The sequence below is a fragment of the Salvelinus fontinalis genome, chromosome 3, assembly GCF_029448725.1.
Source record: "Salvelinus fontinalis isolate EN_2023a chromosome 3, ASM2944872v1, whole genome shotgun sequence".
NCBI lineage: Eukaryota > Metazoa > Chordata > Actinopteri > Salmoniformes > Salmonidae > Salvelinus > Salvelinus fontinalis.
Window position 1 is genome coordinate 53,343,466 of NC_074667.1, and position 14,126 is coordinate 53,357,591.

The following is a 14,126-nucleotide window of genomic DNA, read 5'->3' on the forward strand; positions in this document are numbered from 1 at the left end:
TTGAAGCAACATCTCAAGACATCAGTCAGGAAGTTAAAGCTTGGTCGCAAATGGGTCTTCCAAATGGACAATGACCCCAAGCATACTTCCAAAGTTGTGGCAAGATGGCTTAAGGACAACAAAGTCAAGGTTTTGGAGTGGCCATCACAAAGCCCTTACCTCAATCCTATAGAACATTTGTGGGCAGAACTGAAAAAGCTTGTGCGAGAAAGGAGGCCTACAAACCTGACTCGGTTACACCAGCTCTGTCAGGAGGAATGGGCGAAAATTCACCCAACTTATTGTGGGAAGCTTGTGGAAGGCTACCCGAAACGTTTGACCCAAATTAAACAATTTAAAGGCAATGCTACCAAATACTAATTGAGTGTATGTACACTTCTGACCCATTGGGAATGTAATGAAAGAAATAAAAGCTGAAATAAATCATTCTCTCTACTATTATTCTGACATTTCACATTCTTAAAATAAAGTGGTGATCCTAACTGACCTAAGACAGGGAGTTTTTACTAGGATTTAGTCAGGAATTGTGAAAAACTAAGTTTAATTGTATTTGGCTAAGGTGCATGTAAACTTCCGACTTCAACTGTATATGCACACATACTCCAAACTCCGACATTGCTCGTCCTAATATTTTTATATTTCTTAATTCCATTCTTTTACTTTTAGATGTATGTGTATTGTTGTGTATTGTTAGATATTTCTTCACTGTTGGAGCTAGGAACACAAGCATTTTGCTACACCCTTAATTAATAACATCTGCTAAATATGTGTATGCAACCAATCAACTTTGAATTGATTTGATTTGAGAGAGTGAGCGAGCGAGCGAGAAGGCGAGTGAGTGAGAGTACAGTTTTTACCAGCAGACTGTAGAAGAAGACATGGACGAAGACACCCAGACTACAGATGATCAGGTAGAGGAGGTGGTAGAGGAACTCTACATCCATGATCATGGCCTTGTAGCCCCGTGTGAACGTCCCTCTGTTCCCCACAAAACTCATCAAGAAGATCATCTTATTGCCCACCTGAGGAACAGTGGAAAACATCGAAGGATTGAGTCAAAGAGCAAAAACTTTGCCATGTTCATTTAAAAGTACATACTGGCATCTGTAACAACTAAGTAAAGAGATTCAGAAACAATAAAGCACAGCAGACTAAGACTCAACCAACTTTTGTTATTTTACAGAGACTGGCATAGAGGCGGAAAATTGCTCCCGGAAAAGTTGACATCATTCCAGAAAACTTGATGTGCAAGAAGCATTGGTCATGCATCCATCCAACAAAAAATATATATAATAATAATAATGTTTTATTTTTTTGTCACATACACTGGATAGGTACAGTGAGTGTTCATTTGGTCTGGTTGACACAAGAGCGCCACAGCTCTGTGGAATCCCACAGTGACACACTACACACTTCACCTAATATACAGGTCAGGCAAGGACACTGGATAAGGCGTTTGAGGGCACAGGAGCTACTGTGACAGGACCATGTGACCACAAACCTTCCCAGTCACAGAGGCACGCACGCACGCACGCACACACACACTCACGTTAAAGGCCCCTAGCAGGAAGAGGGTGGGCTCCAGGCCCACAGAGAAGATGAGACGGAGGATGGTGGAGGTGATGAGGACCCGGACGCCGTGGGGCTGGGGCAGGATGATGACGATCGCCAGGGACACCAGCATGGCGATCCACAGCAGGGCTGACAGGTGACCATCCAGCGTACCTGGAAGAAGGAGGGGGAAGGGACAGAGGTGAGAAGGGGGGTTAAAGGTAGAGATGGGGCGTGGATAGTGTTGTCCATACAAGATGGAGCCTGGCAGGAACTACATTTGCCTACATGAAATATTCATACAGTGACACATAAGCCTACTGTAGATACAGTTAAAGATCTGTTTATATTGAATGTTGAATCAAAAGACAAAAGCAGCCAACACTACAAGCGTCATCCAACTGCTGTAATGATAGATGGCAACACATTGGGTCGTATTAACAAGCAAACAATCTGTTATAGGCCTCCAGTGCGGGACATCCCTCTGCAGTAATTTCACCTGTTTGACATGCTCAGGCAAAATATCTCCTTGGGGAGACGAGGCAAAGCTCTAGAACTTCACAATACTGCCGGTTACAACAGAGGTTAAAGTGTGACACATCAGAATGTTGTGGTTCAGTGAAGCTTTAACATGAGCTTACCTGGCACTAACTTGGTGGCTAAGTCCCAGCTCTGTCTGTGCAACACAAGGACAAAGTCAGTCGGATAAATGTGTGCGTGCATGTGTGTTAAGACGAAAACAATATCATCGGTTTTGCCGTATTCACTTCTAGGCCCCAGCCAGAGGCCAGTTTTGCCCCCTCTTCTCCTCTCTGTGCAGAGATCACATGACAGGTGCATGTTACATAACTGGGGCAGCTAAAAATACACCTGGCTTCTGAGAAATTCATGAGGGATGGTCTGGGAGTGATCCCAGGTCTGCCGGCTGACAGCCCGCCAGGGAGCTGGACTCCACAGCCAAGCCCAGGAATGTTTTATAGGTGAGTGCATCTGCCGAGCTCTGGGCAAGGCTCAATTCTGTTAACTCACAAGACCTTTAGAGAAACCACCTTTCAGGGACACAGTATTACAGGTGTTATTTCTCACTAATCTAATCCTATTATTCCTACTTTTTGTTCACCTATCTCTACGCCTGCATACTGTAAGCACAAGTCTTTGCATTTCTCCTGCTCTCAAAAATGTATTTCAATAAAAGCTTTGTTTATTATCTTAATGTCACACTTCCACACAATATACTTAGAAATTATTGCTGAAAAGTTGTACAAGTCTACCAGGCCACTGAAGTTCACTTCTATTTTACAAGCAGCTGGATTGAACATTAACACCGAGCAGTATTAGAGCTGGCATACATCCAGACAGACATTAGTATGGACCAATCAGTTGTATGTGCGTTTAAGATTTAATATGAGCAATAATGATATGCAAGCCATGATGGCTGGCTACATTGTTAAGCTGACATCATTTCCCCCATCGCACAACAGCGGACGTGTCCTGAGCCCTACAGTTTGATTCTGATGCTAAGCTCGCTCGCTCACTCACTCGCTCGCACGCACGCACCGACGCACGCACACACACACACGCAGACGCACGCACACGCAGACGCACGCACACGCACACGCACACGCAGACACACGCACACGCAGACACACGCACACGCAGACACACGCACACGCAGACACACGCACACGCAGACACACACGCAGACACACACACACACACACACACACACACACACACACACACACACACACACACACACACACACACACACACACACACACACACACACACACACACACACACACACACACACACACACACACACACAAAAGGGACTGCACTGCTTGACCCCAGTTGGACAAAACAATGTAAAGTTTATGTGAGTCACAATGTGGGTCTTCTCTCTGCAACTGCCTTGGAACAATAGAGGCCTTAATGACTGGGGTTGTGGTTTACACATCACCACAGACTAACACTGCTCTCAGGCATGGAGAGAAGAGGAGAGAGAGAGCAAGAGAAAGAATGAGTATTACTTGTATTGTGTATTCATCTTTTTCTTTATGTCCACAGAAATATAGATTTCCAAGCACATTCTAATTTCTTCTACTTTGTTGCTGCTTATCGGACATTACTTATTTGACGAGACTGTTGGGAATGATCTAAGAGCTGTGAGGGACCCACCCCAGTCCTTATCGGTTAGGTGTCACTTTTCAGGGTAGACCAAACACTGCAGTCTGCGTTCTGGGCATTATGGTTCCTGCCAGGCTCAGGGTAACCAGACCACACGGAGGCAACACATACGTAGTACACACACACAGCCCAATTTACAAACAATAGCGACAGATACTGTACATGGCAGTGGATCCTGACTGAAGGCTCATCAGTGTCAGCGTGAAGACAGGAATCTGGTGACAGGTTCATTAAGTGGGTGTGTGTGTGTTAACTTAAGCTCAAACCCTGTATCAATAATCAGCTCATGGCCTATATCCACAAAGCATCTCAGAAAAGGTCCTAGGAATCTTGTTAAAACCTGTTATAAGACTAAATGAACTCCCAGCTAAGAGCAGATTTTAGGATGATCTTAAGACACTGCCCAGACAAACTCTGAGCCAGGTACTAGGTAGCCTAGCGGTTTAAGGAGAAGGGCCACTAACCAAATGGTTGCTGGTTTGAATACCCGAGTCAACACGGTGAAAAATATGTTGATGTGCTCTTGAGCAAAGCACTTAACCACAATTTGCTCCAAGGGCACTGTACTTCTATGGCTGACCCTGTAAAACAACATATTCACTGCACCTATCAGGTGTATGTGACAATAAAACATTTTTATTTGATATTTTTACCGCAAAGGAAAAATTGTGATTACACTCATTGACATTATTGCAAATGATGGGGAATAATCCATTGTGATGAGGCATCGCCAGCTGTGAACTCTATAGCACGCTTCAGACAACCACATTGAATGTGATTGTAGGCCTACATCAAACGTTGCAATGGTAAAACGTTTGATATAATTTTCGCACTTTGCTTACTCTTAATTATTGCATAATATGTTGCAGTGAATAACCCCTTTTTTACCCAATTCTGATGGTTGTTAAAAGCAGAATTTTGACAATAAAGTAATCAGGGCTGGCTCCAGGCATGAACTCAGTCAGGGTTTCATCAGTTTGAAATGTGGTTGTGCATCAGCAGTTTTTCTCTTGTTTTGTCAGTCAATGACAGTCACTCAATTAACCATGTCAGCTAATCATTTTTAGATATGTAAATTTGTCAGTTATCTAAAATTTTGCTAATCATGGCCGAAAATGCAACATTTTCTCTCAGCCAATGGAAAAATGTGTAGAACTGCAGAAAACCTTCATTAAAACTTTTCTCTGCCATGAAGAGGAGGGCCACACATTTCTTTTGCCCACATAGGGTCCCCAAAAGGCTAGAGCCACCCTGATAGCAACACACGGGTCACTCCCATTTAACAACTATAAATCACTTTTGGCACAGTAGGCATCAAGTCACTAAACGTCTAAATAAGCATGTGTATTGTAAATTACGGTGTAATGTAAATTACGGTTGACATGTAAAATACGTCAAAGTAGAATCCAAAGAACTTCATAAAATAGTAAATTCGCCATTCACCATCCCAAATAGCTTGTGGTTGTGTGTATTATGCATTGTAATGCAGCTCCCATCACATTAATGGGAGTCATTCATTCAAATATCCTGTTTTGTAACAGTCACATATGTAGAATAAACAGAGAACCTGGCGCAACAGAGCCTCTTCAATCTCAGGAGGCTAAAGAAATTTGGCTTGTCACCTAAAACCATCACACATTTTTACAGATGCACAATTGAAAGCATCCTGTCGGGCTGTATAACCGCCTGGTATGGCAACTGCACCACCTACAAACGCAAGGCACTCCAGAGCGTGGTGCGGTCTGCCCAATGCATTACCGGGGGTAAACTACTCACCCTCCAGGACACCTACAGCACCCGATGTCACAGGAAGGCCAAAAAGATCATCAACGACATCAACCACCCGAGCCACTGCATGTTCACCCTGCTATTATTCAGAAGGCGAGGTCAGTACAGGTGCAGCAAAGCTGGGACCGAGAGACTGAAAAACAGCTTATCTCAAGGCCATCAGACTATTAACTTCTTAAGGCTGCAGGGGCAGTATTGAGTAGCTTGGATGAAAAGGTGCCCAGAGGTGCCCAGAGTAAACTGCCTGCTCCTCAGTCCCAGTTGCAAATATATGCATATTATTATTAGTATTGGATAGAAAACACTCTGAAGTTTCTAAAACTGTTTGAATGATGTCTGTGAGTACAACAGAACTCATATGGCAGGCGAAAACCTGAGAGAAAAAAACAACCAGGAAGTGGGAAATCTGAGGTTTGTAGGTTTTCAACGCATCACCTATCAAATACACAGTGGGATATGGGTCAGTTTGCATTCCTACGGCTTCCACTATATTTCAACAGTTAGTAGAACCTTGTCTGATGCTTCTACTGTGAAGTGGGGCCGAAGGAGACGGGAATGAGTAAGGTCTATCATGAGCTGACCATGCGCGTTCACATGAGGGAGCTCTGTTCCATCGCACTTCTGAAGACAATGGAATTCTCCGGTTAGAACAGTATTGAAGATTTATGTTAAAAACATACTAAAGATTGATTCAATACATCGTTTGACATGTTTCTACTGACTGTTACGGAACTTTTTGACATTTCGTCTGCTTTGAGTGAGCGCGATTCCTGACTTTGGATTTGTTTACCAAACACGCTAACAAAAATAGCTATTTGGACATAAATGATGGACATTACCGAACAAAACGAACATTTCTTGTGGAAGTGGGAGTCCTGGAAGTGCATTCCGACAAAGATCAGCAAAGGTAAGTGAAGATTCATGCTATTTTTTGAGTTTTGTTGACTGCACAATTTGGCGGGTAACTGTATGGCTTCCTTTTGTGGCTGAACGCTGTTCTCAGATTATTGAATATTGTGCTTTTGCCGTAAAGCTTTTTGGAAATCTGACATAGCGGTTGCATTAAGAACAAGTGTATCTTTAATTCTATGTAAAACATGTATCTTTCATCAAAGTTTATGATGAGTATTTATGTTATTTGATGTGGCTCTCTGCAATTTCTCCGGATATTTTGGAGGCATTTCTGAACATGGCGCCAAAGTAAACTGAGGTTTTTGGACATAAATATGAACTTTATCGAACAAAACATATATGTAATGTGTAACACGAAGTCCTATGAGTGTCATCTGATGAAGATCATCAAAGATTAGTGATTCATTTTATCTCTATTTCTGCTTTTTGTGGCTCCTGTCTTTGGCTGGAAAAATGTTTTTCTGTGATTTTGCGGTGACCTAACATAATCGTTTGTGGTGCTTTCGCTGTAAAGCCTTTTTGAAATCGGACACTGTGGTAGGATTAACAAGATGTGTATCTTTAAAATGGTGTGAAATACTTGTATGCTTGAGGAATTTTAATTATGAGATTTCTGTTGTTTGAATTTGGCGCCCTGCACTTTCACTGGCTGTTGTCATATTGATACCGTTAACGGGATTGCAGCCATATTAAACAGCCATCACTAGCACATTAGAGGCATATACTAGGAATCACTGTCCACTTTAAGGAATGGAACACTAGTCACTTTAATGTTTACATATCTGGCATTACTCATCTCATATGTATATACTGTATTCTATACTATTCTACAGTATCTTAGTCACAATGTTTACATACCTGGCCTTACTCTTCTCATGTGTATATATTGTTTTCTATACTATTCTATGGTATCTCATTCACATAATAATGCTGACATATCTTGCATTACTCATCTCACATGTGCAGTTGAAGTCGGAAGTTTACATACACTTAGGTTGGAGTCATTAAAACTCGTTTTTCAACCACTCCACAAATTTCTTGTTACTATAGTTTTGGCAAGTCGGTTAGGACATCTAATTTGTGCATGACACAAGTCATTTTTCCAACAATTGTTTACAGACAGATTATTTCACTTATAATTCACTGTATCACAATTCCAGTGGATCAGAAGTTCACATACACTAAGTTGACTGTGCCTTTAAACAGCTTGGAAAACTCCAGAAAATTTTGTCATGGCTATAGAAGCTTCTGATAGGCTATTTGACATCATTTGAGTCAATTGGAGGTGTACCTGTGGAATTATTTCAAGGCCTACCTTCAAACTCAGTGCCTCTTTGCTTGACATCATGGGAAAATCAAAAGAAATCAGCAAAGAAGGTGCCATGTTCATCTGTACAAACAATAGTACGCAAGTATAAACCCCAATGGACCATGCAGCCGTCATACCACTCAGGAAGGAGATGCGTTCTGTCTCCATTAGATGAACGTACTTTGGTGTCGAAAATTGCAAATCAATCCCAGAACAACAGCAAAGGACCTTGTGAAGATGCTGGAGGAAACATGACCAAAAGTATCTATATCCACAGTAAAATGAGTCCTATATCGACATAACCTGAAAGGCCACTCAGCAAGGAAGAAGCCACTGCTCCAAAACCGCCATAAAAAAAGCCAGACTGCAGTTTGCAACTGCACATGGGGACAAAGATCGTACTTTTTGGAGAAATATCCTCTGGTCTGATGAAACAAATATAGAACTGTTTGGCCATAATTACCATCGTTATGTTTGGAGGAAAAAGGTAGAGGCTTGCATACCGAAGAACACTATCTCAACCGTGAAGCACGGGGGTGGAAGCATCATGTTGTGGGGGTGCTTTGCTGCAGGAGGGACTGGCGCACTTCACAAAATAGATGGCATCATGAGGGTGGAACATTATGTGGATATATTGAAGCAACATCTCAAGACATCAGTCAGGAAGTTAAAGCTTGGTCGCAAATGGGTCTTCCAAATGGACAATGACCCCAAGCATACTTCCAAAGTTGTGGCAAAATGGATTAAGGACAACAAAGTCAAGGTATTGAAGTGGCCATCACAAAGCCCTTAACTCAATCCTATAGAAAATGTGTGGGCAGAACTGAAAAAGTGTGTGCGAGCAAGGAGGTCTACAAACCTGACTCAGTTACACCAGCTCTGTCAGGAGGAATGGGTCAAAATTCACCCAACTTATTGTGGGAAGCTTGTGGAAGGCAACCCAAAAGGTTTGACCCAAGTTAAACAATTTAAAGGCAATGCTAGCAAATACTAATTAAGTGTATGTAAAATTCTGACCCACTGGGAATGTGATGAAAGAAATAAAAGATTAAACAAATCATTCTTTCCACTATTATTCTGACATTTCACATTCTTAAAATAAAGTGGTGATCCTAACTGACGTAAAACAGGGGATTTTTACTAGGATTAAATATCAGGAATTGTGAAAAACTGAGTTTAAATGTATTTGGCCAAGGTGTATGTAAACTTCCGACTTCAACTGTATATACCGTTTTTTCTATTCTATTATACTGTATCTTTGTCCGTTCCGCTCTGACATCGCTCGTCCATATGTATATTGTCTTAATTCATTCCTACTTAGATTTGTGTGTATTGGGTATATGTTGTGTAATTTGTTAGATATTACTTGTTAGATATTACTGCACTCTCATAGCTAGAAGCAAAAGCATTTCGCTACACCCACAATAACATCTGCTAATCACGTGTATCTGACCAATAAAATGTGATTGATTTGATATTACACATACAGAGATCAGCCATTGATTGGTACAGACACCCTGCAAATTACTCAGATGATTAAGAGACGGCAGTTGGGAAGGAAAATGAGGAAGGGGAGGTGGAGGACAGAACTCACTGACCTCTGCGGATTCCTTCCAGAGGGTAGAAGAAGGCCACCAGCAGGTTCATGAGTACGGCCAGGTTGAAGGAGATGCTGCTCCAGAAGGACATGTTGCGAGAGCACCAGTATAGAATGGGCTGGGCTGGAGAGGGGACGAGGAGTGCCAACACACACAGTCAATAGACAGTCAACAGTATCACTTCTACACCAGACAACCACACAGTGTATTCACTACTACAACTACACCACCATCACAATACTGCTGCACTCACCAAACTAAGTCTGGATTCAAAGGAGATGCAAATACGCATACAGTATCTATTGCACATGTAAACACATTCGGCCTTCTAGGCAGAGTCCCTCTGTCCAATGTCTGTGTTCTTTTCTCCATCTTAATCTTTTCTTTTTATTGGCTAGTCTGAGATATGGCTTTTTCTTTGCAACTCTGCCTAGAAGGGCAGCATCCCAGAGTCGCCTCTTCACTGTTGACATTGAGACTGGTGTTATGTGGGAACTATTTAAGCCAGTTGAGGACTTGTGAGGCATCTGTTTCTCAAACTAGACACACTAATTTACTTGTCCTCTTGCTCAGTTGTGCACCGGGGCCTCCCACTCCTCTTTCTATTCTGGTTAGAGCCAGTTTACGCTGTTCTGTGAAGGGAGTAGTACACAGCGTTGTACAAGATCTTATGTTTCTTGGCAATTTCTCGCATGAAATAGCCTTCCTTTCTCAGAACAAGAATAGACTGATGAGTTTCAGAAGAAAGCCTTTGTTTCTGGACATTTTGAGTCTGTAATCGAACCCACAAATGCTGATGCTCCAGATACTCAATTAGTTTAAAGAAGGCCAGTTTTATTGTATCATTAATCAGTACAAAAGTTGTCAGCTGTGCTAACATAATTGCAAAAGGGTTTTCTAATGATCAATTAGCCTTTTAAAATTATAAACTTGGATTAGCTAACAACATGCCTTTGTACACCTATGTAGATATTGGGCTTCTGTACGCCTATGTAGATAAATCTCCACCCGGCACAGTGAGAAGAGGAATGGCCACCCCTCATAGCCTGGTTTCTTTTTAGGTTCCGGCCTTTCTAGGGAGTTTTTCCTAGCCACCGTGCTTCTACACCTGCATTGCTTGCTGTTTGGGGTTTTAGGCTGGGTTTCTGTACAGCACTTTGTGACAGATGATATCAGCTGATCAGCTGACATCAGCTGGTTTTATAAATACATTTGATTGATTGATATTCCATGAAAAGAAAATCAGCCGTTTCCAGCTACAATAGTCATTGACAACATTAACAATGTCTACACTGTATTTCTGATCAATTTGATGTTATTTTAATGGACAAAAAAATAGCTTTTCTTTCAAAAACAAGGACATTTCTAAGTGACCCCAAACGTTTGAACGGTAGTGTATATTTTATATTTGAGATTCTTCAAAGTAGCCAGCCTTTGCTTTGATGACAGCTTTGCACACTCTTGGCATTCTCTCAACCGGCTTCATGAGGAATGCTTTTCCAACAGTCTTGAAGGAGTTGCTACATTTGCTGAGCACTTGTAGGCTGCTTTTCTTTCACTCTGCGGTCCAACTCATCCCAAACCATCTCAATTGGGTTGAGGTCTGGCAATTGTGGAGGCCAGGTCATCTGATGCAGCACTGCATCATTCTCCTTCTTGGTCACACAGCCCTTACACTGCCTGGAGGTGTGTTTTGGGTCATTGTCCTGTTGTAAAACAAATGATAGTCCCACTAAGCGCAAACCAGATGGGATGGCATATCGCTGCAGAATATTGTGGTAGCCATGCTGGTTAAGTTTGTTTTGAATTCTAAATAAATCACAGACAGTGTCACCAGCAAAGCACCCCCACACCATCCCACCTACTCCTCCATGCATTCTCCATGCTTCATGTTGGGAACCACACATGTGGAGATCATCCGTTCACCTATTCTGCGTCTTACAAAGACATGGCAGTTGGAACCAAAAATCTCAAATTTTGACTCATCAGACCAAAGGACAGATTTCCACCGGTCTGATGACCATTGCTCATGTTTCTTGGTCCAAGCAAGTCTCTTCTTATTATTGGTGTCCTTTAGAGGTGTTTTTTTTGCAGCAAATCGACCATGAAGGCCTGATTCGCGCAGTCTCCTCTAAACAGTTGGTGTTAAGATGTGTCTGTTACTTGAACTCTGTGAAGCATTTGTTTGGGCTGCAATCTGAGGTGTAGTTAACTCTAATTAACTTATCCTCTGTAGCAGAGGTAACTCTGGGTCCTCATGAGCACCAGTTTCATCATTGCGCTTGATGGTTTTTGCGACTGCACTTGAAGAAACTTTCAAAGTTCTTGACATTTTCCGGAATGACTGACCTTCATGTCTTAAAGTAATGATGGAGTGTCGTTTCTCTTTGCTTATTTGAGCTGTTCTTGCCATAATATGGACTAATATGGACTTTTACCAAATAGGGCTATCTTCTGTATACCACCCCTTCCTTATCACAACACAACTGATTGGCTCAAATGCATTAAGAATGAAAGACATTCCACAAATTAATTTTTAACAAGACTACAAGACAGCTGTTAATTGAAATGCATTCCAGGTGACTACCTCATGAAGCTGGTTGAGAGAATGCCAAGAGTGTGCAAAGCTGTCATCAAGGCAAAGGGTGGCTACTTTGAACAATATATAAAATATAATTTGATTTGTTTAACACTTTTTTGGTTACTACATAATTCCATATGTGTTATTTCATAGTTTTGAAGTTTTCACTATTATTATCGTCAATGTAGAAAGTAGTAGAAATAAAGAAAAACCCTGGAATGAGTAGGTGTGTCCAAACTTTTGACTGTTACTGTATGTCAAGAATGTTCATTTTGAAATGGGGAAGGAGTGACGATGTTGTATCAGTTGGTTAATTGTAGTAAGGTTATTGTTAACTGGTACCCAAACATCATGGGTGATTGGGCGATTCACTTATCAGTTTTTCCTTGCAGCAAGTAATACACCCCAGTGGGACGTCTTGTGACTATCCTGCAAATGATTTTTGCCTTGTTTGTGCCAGCTGAAGCATGATACACAGTAGGGCAGTGTTTCCCGAACTCGGTACTGAGGACCCCAATGGGTGCACATTTATTTTTTTGCCCTAACACTATACAGTTGATTCTAATAATCAAAGCTCGATGATAATAGTACATAGTACGACATAGTTACAATAGATACATAACTTTATACTTTTTCACCTCAGAGCAGTGTTTTCATTTTAATGTGTTAAGAAATGTATCCAAATTGAGGGTTAATTCTGCATTAAACTTACGCCCAGGTTAGGGTTCACAGTCAGTTTATTAAATAGCGTAAGAGTAGGGTCAGTTGGGTAATTTGCAAGGGTCAAATACACACTGAACAGCAAAGCAAAAACATCACCTAAACATCAAAAGGGTGCAAAGCCAATTAGCATGCTTATTTGGTGTACATTAAACCTATTGGGTGATTTTGGAGTGTGTTCAGTACTGTCCAACCCTGGGGATTTGAACTTCAACTCGGATTCTCAACAGTCAACACCTTTTTCATTTGAAAAGAGGAACTAAAAGGGTGGGGACTTTTATAAACAACAGCAACCGCACTCATGCACCAACGAAACAACATGTTCTCTCAGTCGCTGTGCTGCTGATTCATTCAGATAAGACAAGTGCCCCACGTGTGTCAGAGTACAGTCCCCTCTTGCAGTACAGGGCTCACAGAGGGACAGACAGGCAGAAACACGCTCCCATTGAGGAAACAAAGAGTGCAGTCATACAGCGACCGCAGCCTGAAGGGGGATGAAGGGATCAGGTGCTAAGCGTCAATAAGGAGACGCCCTACTAGATGTGCAACATGGGGTGCGTTGGTTGGGTAGACTTGGTGATGAGAGCTCCAACAATTGCACCATGAGTTACTATTGTAGGACAATGCTTCATCAGATAATGAATCTTCTGTCACAGGCTTAGTGTTTGTTAACAGATTCTGAGAGACATCTAATTTTCAAAGCGTCTCATCCTCTACCTCCTCAGAAAGTCCTTTCCTCTCTAGCTCTCTTGAATCACTCTCTCCCCCAGTCATTCTAATGGTGTCTGGATCCCATTCTTCAGTAGTTAGGCCTAATCTGGTCATGTCCTCCACCAGGGAGCAGTCCTATAGATCGCTCATGTCAGCGGACTTCCTACTCTCTCTCAGTCTGTCCTGCCTCAACCCTTGTGGGCCTCGTGCCAGCAGTTGTGTGTGAAGGGAGAATTTACTGCTCCTGTACTGACTGTCTGCTGGATTCTGGACTGACTCTCTCTGGAAGAGACCCACTCACACTGACCTCCAATCTCATTACACCCTGGGAGAGGATCATCCCCTATTCTCAGAGATGCTCAGCCTCTTGCCTAGCTATCTATACTCTCCCTCCTTTACCACATGTACTCGGTGAAGTAAACAATCAGAATATATCCCATGTGATTATTTGTGTGTGTGTCACTGGCGTAGCACATATCCCAACAGCCCCCGCAAGGTGGGGCAGCCCCCATTTTGGGGGGTTGTGGATAGCATATGAACACATCTGAAGACATGAAAGAAATTGCATAATTTTCTCTCAGCCTTATGGAAAAGTGGAAAATAGCAGGAAATTAGCTCATAGATTCTTGAAAGTTGGGACAAGCCTTATTGTAAAACAAAAAAAATGATTTTGCTGCATTATTTGAGCTTAAAATGTACATTTAGGGGAATTTTATAGGGGAAAGATTTGTTTTGGGAATTTTCTAAATACTTTCAATATTATTAA

General features: G+C 41.9%; 1 protein-coding gene across 12 annotated transcripts in view; it reads right to left on the minus strand.

The window, feature by feature from the left end:
* LOC129851117 (inositol 1,4,5-trisphosphate receptor type 1-like) overlaps positions 1 to 14,126 on the minus strand; it is a 153,710-nt gene that overhangs the window by 41,683 nt on the left and 97,901 nt on the right. For 10 of the 12 annotated variants that reach the window (XM_055917402.1, XM_055917391.1, XM_055917399.1 and 7 more), the window contains 3 exons: positions 9,349 to 9,471; positions 1,550 to 1,725; positions 858 to 1,022 (listed from right to left, as the gene is read on the minus strand). In XM_055917402.1, coding sequence (XP_055773377.1) covers positions 858 to 1,022; positions 1,550 to 1,725; positions 9,349 to 9,471 — 464 coding nt within the window. Of the gene's footprint in view, positions 1 to 857; positions 1,023 to 1,549; positions 1,726 to 9,348; positions 9,472 to 14,126 lie in introns of those variants that run through there. The other 2 variants (XM_055917397.1, XM_055917401.1) reach the window with 2 other exon arrangements.